At 41.6% G+C, this 24,109-nt stretch overlaps 1 protein-coding gene and 1 long non-coding RNA gene across 2 annotated transcripts in view; one reads left to right on the top strand and one right to left on the bottom strand.

Annotated features, from left to right (window-relative positions):
• The window catches only part of LOC307037344, a 147,485-nt gene that overhangs the window by 72,513 nt on the left and 50,863 nt on the right, over positions 1 to 24,109 (top strand). The window contains exon 2 of the long non-coding RNA XR_013807656.1: positions 6,957 to 7,047. This is a non-coding gene — a long non-coding RNA (uncharacterized lncRNA). The remainder of the gene's footprint in view (positions 1 to 6,956; positions 7,048 to 24,109) is intronic.
• LOC307037607 (galactose-specific lectin nattectin-like) lies at positions 9,212 to 14,679 on the bottom strand. The gene is made up of 7 exons (XM_079678662.1): positions 14,596 to 14,679; positions 14,320 to 14,385; positions 14,156 to 14,174; positions 13,907 to 13,995; positions 13,685 to 13,819; positions 9,678 to 9,789; positions 9,212 to 9,498 (listed from the first exon to the last, which is right to left on the bottom strand). The coding sequence occupies exons 2-7, from the start codon at positions 14,383 to 14,385 to the stop codon at positions 9,428 to 9,430; spliced, it is 492 nt and encodes a 163-aa protein (XP_079534788.1). The 5' UTR covers positions 14,596 to 14,679; the 3' UTR covers positions 9,212 to 9,427.

Raw genomic sequence — 24,109 nt, 5'->3', positions numbered from 1 at the left:
TAAGAGGTACATGTCTGATATGTTTATTATGTATTGTAAAGCGCTTTGAGCATTCGGAAAAAGAGCTAAAATAAATGTACTGAATAATTATTATTTTTATGTCATATCTTTCCACTCAGATTATGTAGTTACCTATAGAAATAAAGTTGATCATTTCCTTAAAGTAGGATTTCATTAAAAACTGGGCAATAAAATCCAACCCAGTTTTCTAGTCGGAAATTGAGACATTGAGAAAACTGAAATCGTCTAAAAATATTGAAAAAACTGAGTATTATGGGATTTAGAACAGGTTTAAGATTTTGGAGACCCTCTAAACTTTGGGTCATGATGTCACACACTCTAGCTCTATTAATTCTGGAAAACCAGTCCATCTATCAAAAAACCTTTTTAGTCCAATATAGTTGAGTCTGGATTGCCATTTTAACTTGGAATATTTTCTCCGAGTCATTATGACCTCAAAGTAAGGTGATGTTGGATATATTAATATTTCTTATTCATTCCTTTGGGTAACAAGTGTGTTTGTTTTGCAACTTAATCCACCTTCTTTTAATTGCAAAAATATTTTTTTTAAAAAGTGTTTTTAAAGCTCACACATTTTCAGCCTGGCACACAATTTCAAATGTAACATGGCACTTTTTAACAAAGCACTGCACATGGTTCTCTAAGACACATTAATCTGACATAAAGTCATTTGTTTGCCATTTTAAAACAACCATTAAAAATGACTCACAAAAGGAAAAGGATGATTAGAAATAGGCCTGTAATTAGTTAAATCAGAGAGCAGAGGTTTGACCAAAGCTGTTTTAAAAGGCAGAATGGAAAATACCGAATTGCAGAGACATGTTGATTCATCTTTTTGTTACTTGAGACGGGCAAGCAGCAAGATTCCAAACACAAGACAGCATCATGTCACCACACCTTTATTGATTTAGATTGTTTTACCTGGGCTAACATCAACACTGGTATTGTTTTACATTGTGAGTCTGTCAACCTGAGAAATGTAAACCTGTGACACTTCTGTCTAAACTACCACAAAGGGGGTTTTAAGAACTGTGCCAGGTGTGTACAATAAAGCAGACAGATATTGTCACTGCGATAGCATTGCCACTGTGCAAGAAGCAGTGACAGAGCTTTACAAATGTGTATTTGAAATAAAAAATAAAGGCTTAGTTTAAGGATCACCATTGCCCATGTTCCACACTTGCACCCCTCGCCAATTGTTGCATCTCAGCTGGTTCGATCCCATGCAAGATTAATTTATTATAATTTAAATCTTAACATTTGTTACATATTGTTTTTTATACTACATAACCTCAGATTCATGGGTCACAGCCTTGGTTGGTATTATTTGTATATGTATTATATTAACTTGGATTATAAAACAAGGTACACCTAAACAAACAAGAGTGTTTGTTTGGCCGGGAATTCCCAGAGCTCATCTGCTGCACGCTTCATTAAAGCGTATGCCAGAAAAAGACACAAAAAACGGCATGACATCAAATGAACTGGCTTTAAATAAACATTAATGCCAGTTTGGTTTCTGTTAGTTGGAGCATTACTTGCATGGAAACTATCATGCGCAGAGGAACACGTTGTTATAGGACAGTTTATTTAAACATTTGTAATGTGGGTAGGGTAGACTCAGTTCCTTAGAGTAAAATAGCACTCGGCTAGAGGTAAAGTCCGGTGGAATTCGTTTTACAGCATGTAAGCACCCCCTTGGTTTGTTTGGGTTGATGTGAACGCAGTCCGAGACCTCTGAAGTGAACTAAACAACTGGACTCTGGTCCGCTTAAAGGAGGTGGTATTGAACAGCATTTCCGTGCACATAACTTGTGTTTAAAATGTATAGTTCGTTTGAGTTTTGCCTGTGTGAACGCAAACCGAACCTTCTGAAAAATGAAACAATGTAACAAACTGTCATTTGGTGCTCACAATAAAAGCGGACTATTAGGTGTGAATGCAACCTAAGTATTGGGGGGATAGCTGTCTGGCTCGGTTATGGGATGTACCCCTGACACCAAGCGAGAGGTCCCGGCTTAAGATCCCGGACGAGTCCCCATTTGTTACAAGCTGGCCTCTCAGGGCCAGCCGTGGCATAGGCAGTATAGGCGGATGCTAAGGGCGCATCCATCCATAGGGGGTGCCGTAAATAGGGGGGGACGAAAAAGAGAAATTCCTACTAAAATCTCGCCTAGTGCAGCAAATAGGTCAGGGCCGACTGCTGACTCCGCCTCAAGATTCTCTGCAAGACAAACTCAAATCCAGGCTGTTTTTGCATGTTTGACCTGCAACTATTTATTTTTAAACAGACAAAACCGAAGTAATTTTACTTGGCCCCAAACAAATCCGAAATGATGCCATTGACATAACTACTATTGATTGTATTACCTTGAACTCCAGCTCCACAGTAAAACATATTGGCATTGTCTTTGATGAAGATTTGTCCTTCAAATCTCACGTAAAGCACGTTTCACGGACTGCCTTCTTCCATCTCCGCAATATAAAAAAAATCAGACACATCCTGAGTCAAAACGATGCAGAAAAACTCATTCATGCTTTTATAACCTCTAGGCTGGATTACTGCAACTCCCTACTATCAGGGTATCCCACCACATCATTACAAATCTTCAGATGTTACAAAATGCTGCAGCCCGTATATTAACTACAGCCAGGAAAATGGACCACATCACTCCAATTTTAGCAGCATACACTGGCTACCAGTAAAGCACATAATTTATTTTAAAATACTTATTTTAACTTACGAAGCGCTAAATGGTCAGGCACCTTCATACCTAAAATGTATTTTAATCCACCACTGTCCCTCTAGAACACATGTGTCAAACTCAAGGCCCGGGGGCCAAATCAGGCCCTTGGTGGATTTAATTTCGGCCCGCAGGGTAATGTTTAATTTCTATTAGATCTGGCCCGCCGGTATATTGCACGCACGCCTTAACTCAATCCTGAGGATTTCCTCAGCTCAGAGCCTGACCCCAAAAATTGATGAACTTGCAGATGAGATGCCAAGTATCTGGCTTGAACTAGCATCACAGAGCAGCAAACTGAGTTCTATTTCGTCCATACTGACCACCAGAGGCGGTGCTTTAGCACTGGATATGTCCATCGCATGCGCAGTTCGAGTACCTAATAACAACAAAGTCACCAATGACCCACATGACGACGGCTACATAGGCCGGTGTCATTAGCGGGTCGGCTCCTTTTCATCTTCCCGCTTCGCGAGAGTACCGTGGTTGCATTTTTGTAACCTACAAGCGTTCGTTGGAACGTTAGATCTAAGGATTTCCCCGCTTACAGCCGGCTGCGTGCAGTTTTGGGACTATTAGTAGGGGCTACCCGTCCCCCAGGAGCTGTGGCCGGCTACGCGGAAAACTTCGACGGACAGGTTGGTGTCGGCTTGGTCGGTTATGGCAGTGTTTTCGCCCCCGCTCCTTGTGAGCGTGTTGCCCGATTGTTAGCAGTAACCGCCCGGCTAAACTGTCCTGGGGCCGTATTCACAAAGCATTTTATCTTACCGCTAGGAGTGCTCCTAACTCGCGCTAAAACATTTTACGTAGGAGTTTTTTCTTAAAAGTTATTCACAAAGCCGCTGAGATCTACTCATACTAAGGATAAATCACTAAGAGTGAACTAAGAGTGAACTAAGAGTGACGCGCCGTTGCTATGGATTACGTCGATTCTCGTGCATGAGTTTAGAAGCGGTCAGTACGGTGATTTGGTTGTTCAGAGCAGGCGGTCTCGCTGAAACTCATCCGCAACATCCCACAAACGAGCCCACTAAATCACCGAAAAACAAGGAAATAGCCTAGGCTAGAAATGTATTCCTATCAAATAGTTATGGACAGTGCAGTTAGCAGAATACACGCAGGATGACAAGTTTGTGCAGACCACGATAATGACGTTGTATATGCACGTTAAAGAGAGAGAGCAAACAATAAAAATACGTAAATTGCATTAAATCGAGGAGGCAATTAAAAGCACCCTGCAAACTATTATCCAATGAGCATATTTCCAGCACTTAAACACTTTCAATAACAGCCCATACCGCCGTTAAAGCCCCCCTATCATGATGAATGAAAACAATCTGCGTGTTGATGGAATGTACTTTCTTTCTATTGACGAACACGTCCTCATCTTTTGATGGCGCAATTATTTTTATGTGCGTCCCGTCAATAGCACCAACCACACCGGGCATACCTGCAATTGCCATGAAGTTGGCTTTGATCCTGTGTAGTTGTTGATTGTCCAAAGGAAACCGGATAAACTGTTGGATGATATGTGGTCTAGAGAGCGCGTTGATGGTTTGGTTTATGGCACGGCTGACTGATGGTTGCGATATTCCTAAATCGTCGGCATTGCAAAGTTGCATTTTCCCTGTTGCTAAATATCGTAGTGTTGCCAAACATTTTGTTTCCGGACTAATCGGGTTATTCCTGTTAGTCGGGGATGTTATTGCATCCCGCACTAATTCCACAACAAGTTTGATACCCTCACGATTTTGCCTATATCTCTTGATCAATTCACAGTCTTCCATTGTCGGCAAAACATTTAGTCTCGCAGCCATTTTCAGATTCTTTGTGAATAGGTCTTACTGAGTTAGGAGTCCTCTCGAGGACTTTTAAGCTCTCCTAAACTTAGGTGCTACTTTTAGGCCTAAAATACTTTGTGAATTGCTCTTAGTGAATAAAATTAGGAGTCCTACATTTAAGACTGACACGCCCATTATGTTTAGGAGTTTCTCCTAAATTCGCCAGTTAGGAGCTACTTTTAGCCCTAAGATCCTTTGTGAATACGGCCCCAGTTCTTTATTTTATTTTTATTTCAGCTAGGTGAAGGCAGAGCTCTCGCTCCTGCTCTCGCTCCTGCTCTCGCTCCTGCTCCCTTTGCTGGTAACGTGGGTGTAGGACATTTACATCCCTTTTTGTGTTCGGCAAGTAGGAGCATTGCTCTACTCTTCCCGTTCAGCAGTTAGCTGGTGAACGCTGTGACCTCGCACACGCTCCCGGTTACCCTGCATCTAGCCACCTACATAATGGCTCATTCATGTAGCGCCTGTATAGCTCCTCTGGAGCCCGAGGACGGCCATGACCGCTGCCCCTCTTGCCTTGGTCTTGAGTATTTGAGGGAGGGTCTCACACAGAAGGCCTGATGCCAGGTGCCCTCGGCCTCAGTGCAGGGTCACACAAACTGCTCTGTAAGGCCTACGACGCAGCGGCACACATGGGTCGTATCGGGAACTCCCTCTCCCATTTAATGCTGGCTGTTTCCACCTCTCTGCGGCAGGCTCCGGCTCCGACTCTTTTGCTGGGCCTCATTGATGCATCACTGCAGGCCTTTGCTTTAATGACTAGGGAACTGGGGCGAGTTATTTCCTTCCTGGTAAAGACTCACCGCCAGGTATGGCTGGCGCAGTCTCCTCTGACGGAGACATGTAGGGGAGTCCTCCGTAGTGTGCCAGTCGAGCCAGGAGAGCTGTTTGGGGCAGCTCCCTTGGTGGCACTGGAGCGTGCTGCCCAAGCTAGGCAGACCGGGCAGCAGCTCTCGGGTCTTCATAGGCCTGTGCCCACTCCCAGCAGGCCCAGGGGCCCCTCTAGCAGACACACTCAGCCACCAGCTTACAGCGGTGGTTTGCCGAGGTCCCAGCGGCCCACTCAACCAGCCGATCTTCTAGGCAGCCTCGTACCTCAGCGCCTTACCGGCGCCCCCCAAGGGGCCCCAGAGGCCAAGGGGCGGGGCCCTGAAGCCCCGGGGCCTGTCGTCGGCCGCTTTTCCCAGCAGCAGCTCAGCTACTGGGCTGCCTGCACTTCCGACCCCTGGGTAGTTTCCACCCTAACCCGGGGATACGAATTGCAGTTCCGACACCGGCCCCTAGCCTTCGGCCGGGTCAGAATGAAAGTTGTCAGCTTCCCGGCGAAGGCCTTAGCTCTGGCCCAAGAGTGAGGATTACAACAACAAGAATTTTAATTTTGGCAGCTGTTTTTGATTTAGTCTTAGTCTTTAGACGAAAAAGTTTTTGTCACATTTGAGTCATTCCTATCCTTCGTAGTTTTAGTCTAGTTTTAGTCGACGAAAACTCAAAACGTGTTAGTCTATTTTTAGTCGACGAAAACTCAAAACGTTTTAGTCAACTTTTAGTCGATGAAAAATTACATTTTAGTCAACTTTTAGTCAAAATATGTCTCTATACTCTCTGAACGCTCCGTCCCCGACAGATCTCTGTGTCCCCTGCAGCATGTCTGTTAGGCCCCGCCCCCCGCACACAGAGAGACACAGGGAGATCGCTCTTCTGGAGTGAAGAGAGTGTAAATAATGATATTGCAAGTTAGAAACGTAAGATGCATTTTGACAGACAAGATGGACACTTGGGGGAAAATATGCTGCATTTTGAATGTTCGATAGTGCACCATTAACACCTTAGTCTCGTCTCGTCAACGAAAACTAAATATACATTTCGTCATAGTTTTCGTTATCAAGAATCTATTTTTAGCTCGTCATCGTCTCGTCTTAGTCATGTAAAAAAGGTCGTTGATGAACATTTTTCGTCATAGTTTTCGTTGACGAAATGAACACTGACCCCGACCAGCCTGAACCATTGATACTGTACAAGGCGGGATGGATCCATGCTCTCAGGTTGTTTATGCCAAACTCTGATCCTACCATCCAAATGTCGCAGCAGAAATCGATACTCGCCATACCTGGCAACAATGTTCCAATCTTCTAAGGTCCAGTTTTGGTGAGACCGTGCAAATGGTAGCCTTAGTTTCCTGTTCTTAGCTGACAGGAAGGTTGTTTGAGTTTCTGTTGCCTTTCTATCATCTTGAACCAGTCTGGCAATTCTCTTCTGACCGCTAGCATCAACAAGGAATTTTGCGCCCAGAGAACTGCCGCTCGCTCACTGGATATTTTCCCTTTTTCTGACCATTCTCTGTAATCCCTAGGGATGGTTGTGCGTGAAAATCCCAGTAGATCAGCAGTTTCTGAAAAACTCAGACCAGCCTGTCTGGGATCAACAACAATGCAACGTTCAAGGTAACTTAAATCCCTTTTCTTCCCCATTCTGATCCTCTGTTGAACTTCACCAGGCCGTCTTCACCATGTCTACATGCTTAAATGATTGGCTGATTAGATATTTGTGTTAACGAGCATTTGTACAGGTGTACATAGTAAAGTGGCCGGTGAGTGTGTATATATATACAGTATACCACTCAAAAGTTTGGACACTTCTCATTCAATGTTTTTTGTTTATTTGAATTTGTTTCTACTTTGTAGATTAATGCTGAATACATCAAAACTATGAAAGATCACATATGGAATGATCTAGTTCACAAAAAAGTGTTACAAAATCCAGAATATGATTTTTATTTTAGATTCTTCAAAGTAGCCCCCTTTTGCCTTGATGACAGCTTTGCACACCCTTGGCTTCTCTCAGTCAGCTTAATGAGGTAGAAACCTGGAATGGTTTTCAATTAACACGTGTGTCTTATCAAGAGTCAATTTGTGCAATGACTTGTCTTCTTAACAGGCCGGCCCACTCCCTACACGCAGATCACTCCTCATCACATCACTTTTCGTGGGGCCACAAATTGGCGAGGGGCGGCCCTGCTTATTAATGCGTTTGAGACCATCAGTTGTGTTTTGCAGAGGTAGGGTTAGTGCACAGTGGAGAGCCCTATTTAACTACTGTTGTAATCCATATTATGGCAAGAACGACTCAACTCAGTGAAGAGAAACGGCCGTCCATCATCACTTTAAGAAATGAAGGCCAGTTGATCCGGAACATGTAAAGAACTTTGATTGTATCCTCAAGTGCAGTCGCAAAAACCATCAAACGCTATGACTCTCATGAGGACCCCCCCCCCCCCCCCCCCCCCCCGGGAAAGGAAGACCAAGAGTTAGCTCTGCTGCAAAGGATAAATACATCAGAGTTACCAGCCTCAGAAACTGCTAATTAAAGCACCTCAGATTAGAGCCCACATCAATTATCACAGAGCTCAAGTAGCAGACAGTCTCAACATCCACTGTTCAGAGGAGAGTTCGTGATTCAGGCCTTCATGGTCCAATTGCTGCAAAGAAGCCATTACTGACGATGAACAACAAGAAGAAGATAATTGTTTGGGCCAAGAAACACAAGGATTGGACATTAGACAGTGGAAATCTGTACTTTGGTCTGATGAGTCCAAATTTGAGATTTTTGGTTCCAACCGCCGTGTCGTGTGAGATGCATAAAAGCTGAGCGGATGGTTTCTGCATGTGTGGTTCCCACCGGGAAGCATGAAGGAGGAAGTGGGATGGTGTGGGGGGGGCTTTGCTGGTGTCACTGTTGGGGATTTATTCAGAATTCAAGGCATACTTAACCAGCATGGCTACCACAGCATTCTGTAGCCAGCTAAATATAAATCATATTCTGGATTTTGTAACACTTTTTTGTGTAGATACTTCCATATGTGTTCTTTTATAGTTTTGATGTCTTCAGTATAAATCTACAATGTAGAACAAATACAAAACTTTGAATGAGGAGGTGTGTCCAAACTTTTGACTGGTAGTGTATATATTAGAATATCTTCACTCATATCTCTATACATTCAGATATTCAGCTGTTCAGTGTTTTATCTCATGTTATAATTCTCATTTCTATCAAACTGTTACTTCTATGTTTACTCTTATATTTATTTGTATTATCCCTGTGCAAACTCTGTACAGACCTGTGTTTAACTCTTATTATTTTCATGCTTTAACGCCTGAATTTCCCTAAGGGTTTCAAAAAGGACAGTTCAGCCTTCATGAATCCAGAATGTTCTACTGTCCACTAATATAAACATGAATGCTCAAAAAGTATTGCATGGTGTTCATGATGATGTAGTATGATATGTTATTTTTTTGGCCACAGCTGACTTTAAATTGACAGAACTTTTTTCTGAATATTGGAATGACTGGACATGGTCCTTCAGTATGGTCAGAGCCTCCTTAGTAATGTTCAACTATTTTAAAAGATAACAGACGTTAATTGACCGATAAGAATAAAGTATTAAACTAAGCTGTGAAATAAGGAGACTGTAATGTCTCTCATTGTAGTGAGTGGAAATGAACAATATTTCCCAATTACTTTGAAGGTTCTCAAATAATGAGAAAACGATCAAATAACAGGACCATCACCAGTTTATGAACAATGTAGAAAACAAGAATTAAAGAAACATTGAGCTTTCAGTTATGCTTTAATTGATTGGATTGCTGGTCAGCTTTAGCATCATAGTACAGAGAGAGAAATACATGTTCCGGACAGTTAAACCAAAATATTGCTTAGCAGGATGAATCAGTTTATTGATTAAATATTAAAGTGAATCAGAAGTGTCGATAAATCTTCAAAACAGTGATGTCATCGAGGCCTGACATCCTGCTAGATGTGACATCATCATTCCAGGGAGGAGGAGCAGACAAAAGATCGCCTTAAGCCACAATTTGCATCGTTGACATAGTTTCTACCTGTAGACAAAGAAAACACAAAACGTAATAGATTTATATGATGAATATAATAAAACACAAGCAAAGATGTATTGTAACGTCATGTTTTTAGTAAGCACTTTAAAAGGAATGATTAGCTTTATTTTATAATTCTCCTTAAAATATTTAATGATGAATAAATCGGACAACACATTTTTTACCTCCATAGTTAATCTCCATACAGTGTTCCTTTCCTCCCACGTTGTTTGGCTCCCCGCTGCCCCAGCTTCCGAAGCTAAACTTAGAGCCATCGCTCCACAGCCACACTCCCTCCTGAGAGAAAAAACATTACAAGTAATTTTCTGACTGATGTCTTCCTCTCAGGCTGAATAAACCAAAGGACAAGATTTTTGTATATTTTTATTTATTTATAGAAGGACCATGCATACAAAAACATTAATCTCAGCAAAGAGAAGAGATGCAATATGTCAGATTATAGCTAATAGCTCATTTCCATCTGTGGTCCTCAGACAGGTTCATAACAATCAATAAACAAATAATAACATTGCATGATCTCTATCAGTCAAACAATTTTAAAACCTGATTTAAGTACAGCTCAATAAATTAATACATAGTACACTTGAAATACACTTACATGATCTCAGTCACTCAAATAATTATAAAACCTGATTTAAATATAGGTTACGAACATAATACTTAGTACACTTCAAATACACTTAAATAAAATATCTAAGATATAGTATGACAATACAGTTAAAATAAAAAAACTCAGATTACAGTGTAATTAATGTTGGCATGTATGGTTGCTTAATATCATTTTTGCACCATAGGAAAACGAGTTAAAATCAGTACAGGTTTTAAGTTCAACTGGAAGAGTATTCCAGTGCTTGATGGCCGTAAATGAAAATGCTGATCGTCCAAAGGCAGTGCGCCTCAGAGGGATGGTTAGATCTGCATGTGATGCAGATCTGGAGTTTCTGCAACTCTGCTCACGGCAAAACTGAAAAAAGCTCCTCAACGGTAGTGTTGTAGAATTGTGAATGATTCTGAATACCAATCAAACTCGGGAAAGTAGAACATGACCATCAAAACTGAAAAGTTTGTATTTGGACAGTATATTGCAATGATGGTGTTTTAATAACTTTCTATCCATAACTTGTAAGGCTTGTTTAGAAAGAACCTCAAGTGGTTTCATAGCAGTCTTAGTTGATTGGGACCAGCAGGTTATACAGTAGTGAAAATGTGATAGTATCATGGCATGCAAAAAGGTTTTCCATGCTTCTAGGGTTAATGAGTTCCTAATATGTTTACATTTGAAAATGTTATATTTCAGCTTTCTAGTCATGCTTCTAATATGGCTTTCAAAAGTCAAATTGGCATCCAAGATCACTCCCAAGTATTTGACCTCATTGACGTTTTCAATTATTTTACCATTCACACGAAGCTGTGGATGCGTGATTGTTTTTTTCTTATTCATGAAATACATTGTCACTGTTTTGTTAGTGTTTAAAGTAAGACACAAGTCATTTAACCATTGAGCAACTTTGTGCAGCGTCGACGAGAGCTTAGAGGCAACTTGTTCAGCATACTTCTCATGAGTGTAAACCACCGTGTCATCAGCATACATCTGAACGTCCACATCCTCACAAACAGGGAGATCATTAATATATGTGCTGAACAACAGCGGTCCAAGAATTGAGCCTTGTGGCACTCCGATTGAGCATGGCTTAGTTTCTGAGTGTTTATCATGTATACGGACACACCGAGAACGACCAGCTAAATAAGACCTGACCCATTGTATTGTGCTAACTGACAGGTTGAAATTGTTGATATTTGATAAAAGTTTGGTATGGTTTACTGTGTCAAATGCTTTTCGCAGGTCAGGGAACACTGCTCCAACTATCCCTCCTTTGTCTAACTTAGCCTTGATTCCTTCCACTAAATAGCAGCATGCAGTCTCAGTAGAATAATTGGTCCTAAAACCAAACTACATAGGATGGAGTAGGTTGTCGTAGCTTAGGTGTGACATCAGCTGTTCCACGACTACTTTTTCAACTACTTTGGACACAACAGGTAGAATGCTGATGGGTCTAGAGTTGCCTACTTCTTTCTTGTCGCCACGTTTAAAAATTGGGGTTACAATAGCAGTTTTAAGAGCTGATGGAAATGTATTATCTTTTAATTATTGATTTGTAATATAGGTGATGGAGCTAGCTAAGTCCTTTTTATGTTTTTTTTATAAATACTGTGTCTAGTCCCCAGTGATATTTAGCCTTAGAATTTGATAAGTTGGAAATTATTTTATTCTTTAGTCTCATTTGTACAGTTGAGTTTGAGCACTTTTGTATCGTCAGCTAATGCAAGAAGTGGTTCTGTTACATTGAAACTGTGGGCCAATTCTGAAACGGACTCAATAAAAAAAGTATTAAAATGGTTGGCCACGGCTAGGCTATCCTGTTGTAGGGTTCCGTTTATCATAAGCTCAGTATTATCATTTTTTGAGTGATCTTTTCTAATAAGTTTATCAATGGTTTTCCATCGTTTTTGAGAATTCCCCTTTGCCTGTCGAATAGTATCTAAAAAGTAATTTGCCCTTGCCTTTCTTAATTGAACTGTAACTTTATTTCTAAGACTTTTGTATATTAAGCGATCTGTTTCTAGTCCCGATTTTAAAGATTACTTTAGAGCTACATCCCTTTTTTTCATTAATTCCCATAGAGCAGTGTTAAACCATGGTAACAGCTGTTTTCCAATACGCCTTTGAGGCATTGTTTTTGTATATTTAGCTACGGTTTGTTTTAAGGTATGTTTCAAATTATCACAGGCCCCCTCACAATTTTCACCATATGTCAAATCAAACCAGTTTGCGTTATTTCATTCTCCAGAGTTCCCATGTCCCGCTTTGGGATGTACGAGATATACTTTTTACCCTTTGTTATATTGTTATTTTTGTAAGGCAGCTTGGATAGCTTCCTGGCAACTAGAGTAAGGTTATGATCGGACATACCAGTAACGAGATTGTATGTTTTTGAGACGCGATCCTCTTTGAACGTTAAAATTAAATCCAACAATGTTTGTGATGATTTAGTAATTCTTGTTGCATTTTTTATTAATTGACTCATTTGAAATCTATCACTAATATCCTTTAATTTCTTCCTGCCTTTTTTGTCTAACCAGTTAATATTAAAATCACCCATTAAGATTGTTTCTTTACCATTACACTGTTTGAGAATACTAGTTAAATTATCATAAAAAAACACTCTTTGCTGTAGGTGGTCGATATACAACAATTACATTAAAACAGATTTCCTGAGATAGTGAGATAGTTATTCCAACACATTCAGTGGTATCACAGGATAATTCGATTTGTTTACTTTGCAGGCTTTTTCTTAACATAAATCATAACACCCCCTCCCTTACCTTGATTACGATCTAGTCTATAAATCTTATATCCTGGGATATTAACAATATCCGACGGAATTGAAGGGTGTAGCCAGGTTTCAGAAAGGCATACATAATCAAGGTTTGAGTTTGTTAATAATTGCTCCAGTTGTTCCATTTTTGACGTCATGCGTCTGATATTTAAGTGCCCTTAGGTTTGACATTTGAGTCCCATAACACCTTTGCATGATTTACAGTTTGAAACATTTTGGTGTCATGTTGTTTTGTCTTCACATCGCTGCAAATAGTGCGCTGAAAGTGTGTCGTTTGCCACTGTGTGCGTGAGATGATCGTTCAGAAGTGGTGACAGAGTTACCTTGTTGAATTGTATCATAAAGATAGCCTGTATGTAGCCTGAGATGCAAAACCCAGGGCAAAAAAGCTCTCATTTTGGTTTTGGTGCATGTGAACAGTAAGAACCATTCTTTCAGAGACTGTAATAAATCGACCTGTTTTATTAAAAAGTCCAAAGGAATTAAACGGTAAGGGACATGCCCCCACTTTATTATCAGCAGTCTGCCTGAAGTTTTGAGATTAAAAAAGGTGGCTTATTGTCGGTTTCCCAAGCTTTATGTTGTAAAAGTATTTCTTATAATGGAGTTTACAGGCAGAATTAAGCCAATAATCTCAGGGTGGTATTCAAATGTTCACAAAGCCATTTCAAGCTATTGTTTATTTAAATATACAAAGCAGCAGAGATTGGAGTAAAATAGCATTGTTGCAGTGCTTATGTTTGATACAACAACATGATACATAAATCACTCACCCGAACAGCATCATGGCCTCCAACCCAAACTTGGTAATCTCTCTTTGTAGCTGTTTTCACGAACTGTCGGAGTTGGTTGTAGTCGTGGGTCGATTGGATAGAAGCCAGATTCCCTCCGATGGCAATGCAATGTCTCTATGGTGGGGAAACACAGTCAGTCGTTTTTGAGAATATGCCAAACATTAAGTTTGCCAGTTAATGCAATATTGTCATTTTGAGTACCTCAGCAGAAGCCCAGTTATATGCATAAGGCCTGTAGATGAAACAGCGAGAGCCATGCTTAGTCCAACCAGGAGGGCAGCTCTCACAATCTGGAATTGTCATGAAATTAATACTTAATTAATTGAGGGAGCAACAGAAGCAATAAATGCAGTATACAGATGCTGTCCAATAGGATGCCATCTTAATTTGTCTGCAGTCAAAAATGGTTGGATGCTGTATTTTGACTCTAATATTAAAATTACAACCAACCTTTTTCCTCAGCTTTTGCCTGTGGGTGTAAAGAACAAATTATTAGGAATGACCAGGTTATGATTCATATTTGAGCCATTGAACAATGATCGTAATAAATATAGTCTATTATTTTGTATTAATTACCGTATTTTCTTTAGCTACGCATAACAAACATTACTTACCTCTGCCTCCATCCACAGTCCACTGGTCACACAGAGGAGCACGATGCAGTACACAACAGATGCCATCTATATAAGAATCAGGCATTTTAAAATTTATATTTTACAATAACTTAAACTTAAAGTAAATTTAACTTTTTTTACCAGAGTTCCCCTTGCAGCGGTCACAACTTCATAAAGTTGAATTTAATTTGTATCCTTAATTCATTGTATACAAGGTGTAGAGTCTAGCTTTTACAGTTTTTATTCTTAAAACAAACTAAAGAACTAAACCCTTACCTTGCTGTGATGATCAGATGAAGTAGTACTTGCAGCTGCAGCAGGTGAGTCGTGATAGTCATGGAAGGGTTAGGGTTCTTTATATACCTTGTCTAGACGGTATACACTGACACTTGATTGTCATAAGACATAACAAATTACATATTGACACATCCTTGAATAAATATTAGAATGTTGATAAGAAATGTTAGTTCATTTTTTGGACCAGGTTATTTGTTTTGCTGTAGCTACAGTAAATTAAACTGTCCAAGGCAAGGCTATTATTTAGATAGCTTGTTTCAACACAGACAAAAACACGAGGAGCATTAAGATAAACTGCATCAGAAACACATTATAAAATGACATTTAAATATTATTAAAAACAGTCATGAAAGAGCCAAGTGATTAAAATAAAAATATAACCAGCTTAAATAAAATAATACAACTATACAATCCAAAAATAAAAATAACAATTGAGTTTAAGATATTTCATGAAAAGCAGTGGCAACAAATAATAGTCTTCAGTCTGGATTTTAAAAGAAGTGAGAGTTTCAGCTGACCTTATTTACAAAGCACATTTAAAAATAAATAATTAAAAGAAACACTGGTGTAAACATTAATACACACAGCTCATATATACAAATGCATAGGCATAGGCACTATCAGCCAACGAGGGAGTCAAACGCTAGGGAATAAAAGTATGTTTTAGCCTGGATTTAAAGCAGTCAATGGAGGGGTCCAATCTGATAGGGAGGGGGATGCTGCTCACAGTCTTGTGGCTTCAAAAGAAAAGGCACGGTCGCCCCTGAGTTTACATTTGGAGCGTGGGACAACCTAGAGCCCGATGTTAGCCGACCTGAGGAACCTGGGGCTAGAATACGGGTTTAAGAGGTCTACAACATAGAAATGACCCTGCCCATTTAAGGCTTTATACAAAAAACTGAGAAGTTTAACTGTTTGTCAAACTTAAAGGCAGATTCAAATATCACAAAGGTTTTTGACATGGGGTTTGAAAAGGGGCTGACAGGTTTCCAAGACTGTGGGTAAATGCTTTGAATGAGTCAGGGGGGCCGAAAAGGACGACTTGCTTTCATTTAGCTGCAAGAAGTTTTGTGCCATCCATCCCTTAATGTCAATGCAAATGCAGTTGTTACGTCCCCACTAAGGTCTAGGGGACCTGGAGACAGTAACACACAACAACCAATAAAATGAGTGAGTCAGCGTAAAAGTTAACAAAATTTATATTCCTTGTAAAACAACAAACTGAACATATATACTCTTTGGGTGAGGAGGAGAACATAATTGGACCTAGGATGGAGCCTTGTGGTACACCGCAGGGGAGACTAGCAACGGGTGAAAAAAAAGTGTACACGTTGACGGAGAAGCTTCCGTTTTTGAGGTAGGATGTGAACCAGTCCAAGGCAGTGCCATCAACACCAGCCTCGTAGTGGAGACAGTGTATTAAGATGTCATAATCTACTGTATCGAGCGCTGCGCTGGGGTCAAGAAGAATCAGGATAGCACAGTCACCAGAGTAAGCAGAGAGGAGCAGGTCATTATACACTTATATATACTTATACAAGGCAGACTCTTTGAGAGGGTGGGGCATACAACCTTACTGAAATATTTCCAATATGTTATTTTGCTGCAGGTAGGGCTGTAATTGAGTGAAAGCAACCTTTTAATAGTCTTTGAGAGGAATTGAAATTTAGCTATAGGTCGGTAGTTACTAAGCAGGGTGGGGTCTAGATTGTTGTTTTTTTAAGAGGGGGTTGACTACTGCATGCTTGAAGCAGGTTGGAAAGGTACCAGTTGCCAGAGAGCTGTTGATAATGGAGAGGATGCTGGGGCCGGTAGTGTCGAAGACATCCTTCAGGAGGGCAGTGGGGACACTGTCAAGAGGCCAGGTTGAAGGTTTCATGGTGGCAACAATCTTTGTAAGGGAGGGTAGTGTGATGGGTTGAAAGCAGTCCAGTTTTGAAGAACAAACTAGCAAGATGGCTCGGTCACGGCTGGGGGGGAATGATGTTCAATCTAATATCCTCAACCTTGCTATTGAAGAAATCTAAAAAAGTATTAACACTTAGCAGGAGACATGTCTAAGCTGGTACTGGGGGCGGTGCGGATGACAGAGTTAATAGTACTGAATACCATTAACTTGATATTTTAGGAGTTGTTTTAAATTAGATTGGAAAAGTACTTTTCTCTCGCAGCCTTAACTGCTCCCTTGTATTTGAGAAGATTGTTTCTTAAAATGTCAAAGGAAACTTGAAGCTTATCACACTTCGACTTCCGTTTTGATTTCTGCACTCCCTCCTTAGGGCTCTGGTGTCATTAAGCCAGGGCAGACCTTTTAAGGGGAAACAAAGAATTCAGAATTATCCACTCCTCCTTGCCTTCAAAAACAACTTAAACTTTGTTTAATTGAAGAAAGTTCTCACACATCATGTCATTAACTTGTTCAATGCATTTAATAGGAGCATAGTCCCCTGGTGAATTGGTTATATACATTGGTGTGTGATCTGCATAGCTATGGTAACTTATTGTATTGTTTTCCTTTATCTGAGCCAGTGGAAACATGCAGATGAGAAAGATAAGAGGTACATGTCTGATATGTGTATTATGTATTGTAAAGCGCTTTGAGCATTCGGAAAAAGAGCTAAAATAAATGTACTGAATAATTATTATTTTGATGTCATATCTTTCCACTCAGATTATGTAGTTACCTATAGAAATAAAGTTGATCATGTCCTTAAAGTAGGATTTCATTAAAAACTGGGCAATAAAATCCAACCCAGTTTTCTAGTCGGAAATTGAGACATTGAGAAAACTGAAATCATCTAAAAATATTGAAAAGACTGAGTATTATGGGATTTAGAACAGGTTTAAGATTTTGGAGACCCTCTAAACTTTGGGTCATGATGTCACACACTCTAGCTCTATTGATTCTGGAAAACCAGTCCATCTATCAAAAAACCTTTTTAGTCCAATATAGTTGAGTCTGGATTGCCATTTTAACTTGGAATATTTTCTCCGAGTCATTATGACCTCAAAGTAAGGTGATGTTGGATATATTAATATTTCTTATTCATTCCTTTGGGTAACAAGCTTGTTTGTTTTGCAACTTAATCCACCTTCTTTTAATTGCAAAAATATTTTTTTTAAGAAGTGTTTTTAAAGCTCACACATTTTCAGCCTGGCACACAATTTCAAATGTAACATGGCACTTTTTAACAAAGCACTGCACATGGTTCTCTAAGACACATTAATCTGACATAAAGTCATTTGTTTGCCATTTTAAAACAACCATTAAAAATGGCTCACAAAAGGAAAAGGATGATTATAAATAGGCCTGTAATTAGTTAAATCAGAGGGCAGAGGTTTGACCAAAGCTGTTTTAAAAGGCAGAATGGAAAATACCGAATTGCAGAGACATGTTGATTCATCTTTTTGTTACTTGAGACGGGCAAGCAGCAAGATTCCAAACACAAGACAGCATCATGTCACCACACCTTTATTGATTTAGATTGTTTTACCTGGGCTAACATCAACACTGGTATTGTTTTACATTGTGAGTCTGTCAACCTGAGAAATGTAAACCTGTGACACTTCTGTCTAAACTACCACAAAGGGGGTTTTAAGAACTGTGCCAGGTGTGTACAATAAAGCAGACAGATATTGTCACTGCGATAGCATTGCCACTGTGCAAGAAGCACTGACAGAGCTTTACAAATGTGTATTTGAAATAAAAATAAAGGCTTAGTTTAAGGATCACCATTGCCAGGGGTGCACATAACTGGTACGCAGGTACGCATGCGCGGCAACAATCCGAAATGCGTACCGTCTCTTGTGTCACAAAGCGCATTTGCATACCGACGTACTTGTGAAGCTTTTCCAGAAGGCGGTTAGATCACCGGACGACAGAGTCGGTCTCCGTGTGCACAGACAGAGCTGCTGTTAACGTTGGTCTGTACAACGGAATTGTGCCAAAACTACGCCAACCGGCTGTGGAGGGAGACTCCCCCCCTTCACTGGAGAACTGCGCTAAAACAGCTGATCACAACGGTCACACTCTGTGGTCACAGAGTACTAGCCCCCCCCCGTCGACTTTCCTGAAGTACTCCACAACCACCGTTCGTGATACAGAGGGCTTCATCAAATAACTTTGAGTGGAGCCAGAAGTTGGAGTACCAAACACTGACTCCAGGTACTCATCTGAGTACCTCACTGAGAAAGTTATGTGCACCCCTGACCATTGCCCATGTTCCACACTTGCACCCCTCGCCAATTGTTGCATCTCAGCTGGTTCGATCCCATGCAAGATTAATTTATTATAATTTAAATCTTAACATTTGTTACATATTGTTTTTTATACTACATAACCTCAGATTCATGGGTCACAGCCTTGGTTGGTATTATTTGTATATGTATTATATTAACTTGGATTATAAAACAAGATACACCAAAACAAACAAGAATGTTTGTTTGGCCGGGAATTCCCAGAGCTCATCTGCTGCACGCTTCATTAAAGCGTAGGCCAGAAAAAGACACAAAAAACGGCATGACATCAAATGAACTGGCTTTAAATAAACATTAATGCCAGTTTGGTTTCTGTTAGTTGGAGCATTACTTGCATGGAAACTATCATGCGCAGAGGAACACGTTGTTATAGGACAGTTTATTTAAACATTTGTAATGTGGGTAGGGTAGACTCAGTTCCTTAGAGTAAAATAGCACTCGGCTAGAGGTAAAGTCCGGTGGAATTCGTTTTACAGCATGTAAGCACCCCCTTGGTTTGTTTGGGTTGATGTGAACGCAGTCCGAGACCTCTGAAGTGAACTAAACAACTGGACTCTAGTCCGCTTAAAGGAGGTGGTATTGAACAGCATTTCCGTGCACATGACTTGTGTTTAAAGTTTATAGTTCGTTTGAGTTTTGCCTGTGTGAACGCAAACCGAACCTTCTGAAAAATGAAACAATGTAACAAATTGTCATCTGGTGCTCACAATAAAAGCGGACTATTAGGTGTGAATGCAACCTAAGTATTGGGGGGATAGCTGTCTGGCTCGGTTATGGGATGTACCCCTGACATCAAGCGAGAGGTCCCGGCTTAAGATCCCGGACGAGTCCCCATTTGTTACAAGCTGGCCTCTCAGGGCCAGCCGTGGCATAGGCAGTATAGGCGGATGCTAAGGGCGCATCCATCCATAGGGGGTGCCGTAAATAGGAGGGGACGAAAAAGAGAAATTCCTACTAAATTCTCGCCTAGGGCAGCAAATAGGTCAGGGCCAACTGCTGACTCCGCCTCAAGATTCTCTGCAAGACAAACTCAAATCCAGGCTGTTTTTGCATGGATGACCTGCAACTATTTATTTTTAAACAGACAAAACCGAAGTAATTTTACTTGGCCCCAAACAAATCCGAAATGATGCCATTGACATAACTACTATTGATGGTATTACCTTGAACTCCAGCTCCACAGTAAAACATATTGGCATTGTCTTTGATGAAGATTTGTCCTTCAAATCTCACGTAAAGCACGTTTCACGGACTGCCTTCTTCCATCTCCACAATATAAAAAAAATCAGACACATCCTGATTCAAAACGATGCAGAAAAACTCATTCATGCTTTTATAACCTCTAGGCTGGATTACTGCAACTCCCTACTATCAGGGTATCCCAACACATCATTACAAATCTTCAGATGGTACAAAATGCTGCAGCCCGTATATTAACTACAGCCAGGAAAATGGACCACATCACTCCAATTTTAGCATCATACACTGGCTACCAGAAAAGCACATAATTTATTTTAAAATACTTATTTTAACTTACGAAGCGCTAAATGGTCAGGCACCTTCATACCTAAAATGTATTTTAATCCACCACTGTCCCTCTAGAACACATGTGTCAAACTCAAGGCCCGGGGGCCAAATCAGGCCCTTGGTGGATTTAATTTCGGCCCGCAGGATAATGTTTAATTTCTATTAGATCTGGCCCGCCGGTATATTGCACGCACGCCTTAACTCAATCCTGAGGATTTCCTCAGCTCAGAGCCTGACCCCAAAAATTGATGAACTTGCAGATGAGATGCCAAGTATCTGGCTTGAACTAGCATCACAGAGCAGCAAACTGAGTTCTATTTCGTCCCTACTGACCACCAGAGGCGGTGCTTTAGCACTGGATATGTCCATCGCACGCATCCGCAGTTCGAGTACCTAATAACAACAAAGTCACCTGTGACCCACATGACGACGGCTACATAGGCCGGTGTCATTAGCGGGTCGGCTCCTTTTCATCTTCCCGCTTCGCGAGAGTACCGTGGTTGCATTTTTGTAACCTACAAGCGTTCGTTGGAACGTTAGATCTAAGGATTTCCCCGCTTACAGCCGGCTGCGTGCAGTTTCGGGACTATTAGTAGGGGCTACCCGTCCCCCAGGAGCTGTGGCCGGCTACGCGGAAAACTTCGACGGACAGGTTGGTGTCGGCTTGGTCGGTGATGGCAGTGTTTTCGCCCCCGCTCCTTGTGAGCGTGTTGCCCGATTGTTAGCAGTAACCGCCCGGCTAAACTGTCCTGGGGCCGTATTCAAAAAGCATTTTATCTTACCGCTAGGAGTGCTCCTAACTCCCGCTAAAACATTTTACGTAGGAGTTTTTTCTTAAAAGTTATTCACAAAGCCGCTGAGACCTACTCATACTAAGGATAAATCACTAAGAGTGAACTAAGAGTGAACTAAGAGTGACGCGCCGTTGCTATGGATTACGTCGATTCTCGTGCATGAGTTTAGAAGCGGTCAGTACGGTGATTGGTTGTTCAGAGCAGGCGGTCTCGCTGAAACTCATCCGCAACATCCCACAAACGAGCCCACTAAATCACCGAAAAACAAGGAAATAGCCTAGGCTAGAAATGTATTCCTATCAAATAGTTATGGACAGTGCAGTTAGAAGAATACACGCATGATGACAAGTTTGTGCAGACCACGATAATGACGTTGTATATTCACGTTAAAGAGAGAGAGCAAACAATACAAATAAGTAAATTGCATAAAATCAAGGAGGCAATTAAAAGCACCCCGCAAACTATTATCCAATGAGCATATTTCCAGCACTTAAACACTTTCAATAACAGCCCATACCGCCGTTAAAGCCCCCCTATCATGATGAATGAAAACAATCTGCGTGTTGATGGAATGTACTTTCTTTCTATTGACGAACACGTCCTCATCTTTTGATGGCGCAATTATTTTTATGTGCGTCCCGTCAATAGCACCGACCGCACCGGGCATACCTGCAATTGCCATGAAGTTGGCTTTGATCCTGTGTAGTTGTTGATTGTCCAAAGGAAACCGGATAAACTGTTGGATGATATGTGGTCTAGAGAGCGCGTTGATGGTTTGGTTTATGGCACGGCTGACTGATGGTTGCGATATTCCTAAATCGTCGGCATTGCAAAGTTGCATTTTCCCTGTTGCTAAATATCGTAGTGTTGCCAAACATTTTATTTCCGGACTAATCGGGTTATTCCTGTTAGTCGGGGATGTTATTGCATCCCGCACTAATTCCACAACAAGTTTGATACCCTCACGATTTAGCCTATATCTCTTGATCAATTCACAGTCTTCCATTGTCTCCAAAACATTTCGTCTCGCAGCCATTTTCAGATTCTTTGTGAATAGGTCTTACTGAGTTAGGAGTCCTCTCGAGGACTTTTAAGCTCTCCTAAACTTAGGTGCTACTTTTAGGCCTAAAATACTTTGTGAATTGCTCTTAGTGAATAAAATTAGGAGTCCTACATTTAAGACTGACACGCCCATTATGTTTAGGAGTTTCTCCTAAATTCGCCAGTTAGGAGCTACTTTTAGCCCGAAGATCCTTTGTGAATACGGCCCCAGTTCTTTATTTTATTTTTATTTCAGCTAGGTGAAGGCAGTGCTCTCGCTCCTGCTCTCGCTCCTGCTCCCTTTGCTGGTAACGTGGGTGTAGGACATTTACATCCCTTTTTGTGTTCGGCAAGTAGGAGCATTGCTCTACTCTTCCCGTTCAGCAGGTAGCTGGTGAACGCTGTGACCTCGCACACGCTCCCGGTTACCCTGCATCTAGCCACCTAAATAATGGCTCATTCATGTAGCGCCTGTATAGCTCCTCTGGAGCCCGAGGACGGCCATGACCGCTGCCCCTCTTGCCTTGGTCTTGAGCATTTGAGGGAGGGTCTCACACAGAAGGCCTGATGCCAGGTGCCCTCGGCCTCAGTGCAGGGTCACACGAACTGCTCTGTAAGGCCTACGACCCAGCGGCACACATGGGTCGTATCGGGAACTCCCTCTCCCATTTAATGCTGGCCGTTTCCAACTCTCTGCGGCAGGCTCCAGCTCCGACTCTTTTGCTGGGCCTCATTGATGCATCACTGCAGGCCTTTGCTTTAATGACTGGGGAACTGGGGCGAGTTATTTCCTTCCTGGTGCAGACTCACCGCCAGGTATGGTTGGCGCAGTCTCCTCTGACGGAGACATGTAGGGGAGTCCTCCGTAGTGTGCCAGTCGAGCCAGGGGAGCTGTTTGGGGCAGCTCCCTTGGTGGCACTGGAGCGTGCTGCCCAAGCTAGGCAGACCAGGCAGCAGCTCTCGGGTCTTCATAGGCCTGTGCCCACTCCCAGCAGGCCCAGGGGCCCCTCTAGCAGACACACTCAGCCACCAGCTTACAGTGGTGGTTTGCGGAGGTCCCAGCGGCCCACTCAACCAGCCGATCTTCTAGGCAGCCTCGTACCTCAGCGCCTTACCGGCGCCCCCCAAGGGGCTCCAGAGGCCAAGGGGCGGGGCCCTGAAGCCCCGGGGCCTGCCGTCGGCCGCTTTTCCCAGCAGCAGCTCAGCTACTGGGCTGCCTGCACTTCCGACCCCTGGGTAGTTTCCACCCTAACCCGGGGATACGAATTGCAGTTCCGACACCGGCCCCTAGCCTTCGGCCGGGTCAGAATGACAGTTGTCAGCGTCCCGGTGAAGGCCTTAGCTCTGGCCCAAGAGTGAGGATTACAACAACAAGAAGATAATTGTTTGAGATGTTTGGTTCCAACTGCCGTGTCGTGTGAGATGAATAAAAGCTGAGCGGATGGTTTCTGCATGTGTGGTTCCCACCGGGAAGCATGGAGGAGGAAGTGGGATGGTGTGGGGGGGCTTTGCTGGTGTCACTGTTGGTGATTTATTCAGAATTCAAGGCATACTTAACCAGCATGGCTACCACAGCATTCTGCAGTAGCCAGCTAAATATAAATCATATTCTGGATTTTTTTATAACACTTTTTTGTTTACTACATAATTCCATATATGTTATTTTATGGTGTTGATGTCTTCAGTATAAATCTACAATGTAGAACAAATTAAAATAAATAAAAAACCTTGTGTGTCCAAACTTGAGACTGGTAGTGTATATTAGAATATCTTTACTCATATCTGTATACATTCAGATATTCAGCTGTCCAGTGTTTTACCTCATGTTATAGATCTTATTTCTATCAAAAAGGTTACTTCTATAATTACTCTTA

Source organism: Notothenia rossii, assembly GCF_949606895.1.
Source record: "Notothenia rossii genome assembly, chromosome: 4".
NCBI classification, from domain to species: Eukaryota; Metazoa; Chordata; class Actinopteri; order Perciformes; family Nototheniidae; genus Notothenia; species Notothenia rossii.
Note: the sequence above shows the minus strand (reverse complement) of the source record. Positions and strands in the feature narration are given on the sequence as shown.

Excerpts from the sequence above, each read along its gene's own strand:
- LOC307037607 (XM_079678662.1), bottom strand. The coding sequence starts at position 14,385 with ATGGCATCTGTTGTGTACTGCATCGTGCTCCTCTGTGTGACCAGTGGA. Across the intron at positions 9,790-13,684 it reads GAGGCCATGATGCTGTTCGG|GAGGGAGTGTGGCTGTGGAG; the intron begins GTGAGTGATTTA and ends TTTTTCTCTCAG. Across the intron at positions 9,499-9,677 it reads TATGGAGATTAACTATGGAG|GTAGAAACTATGTCAACGAT; the intron begins GTAAAAAATGTG and ends CTTTGTCTACAG.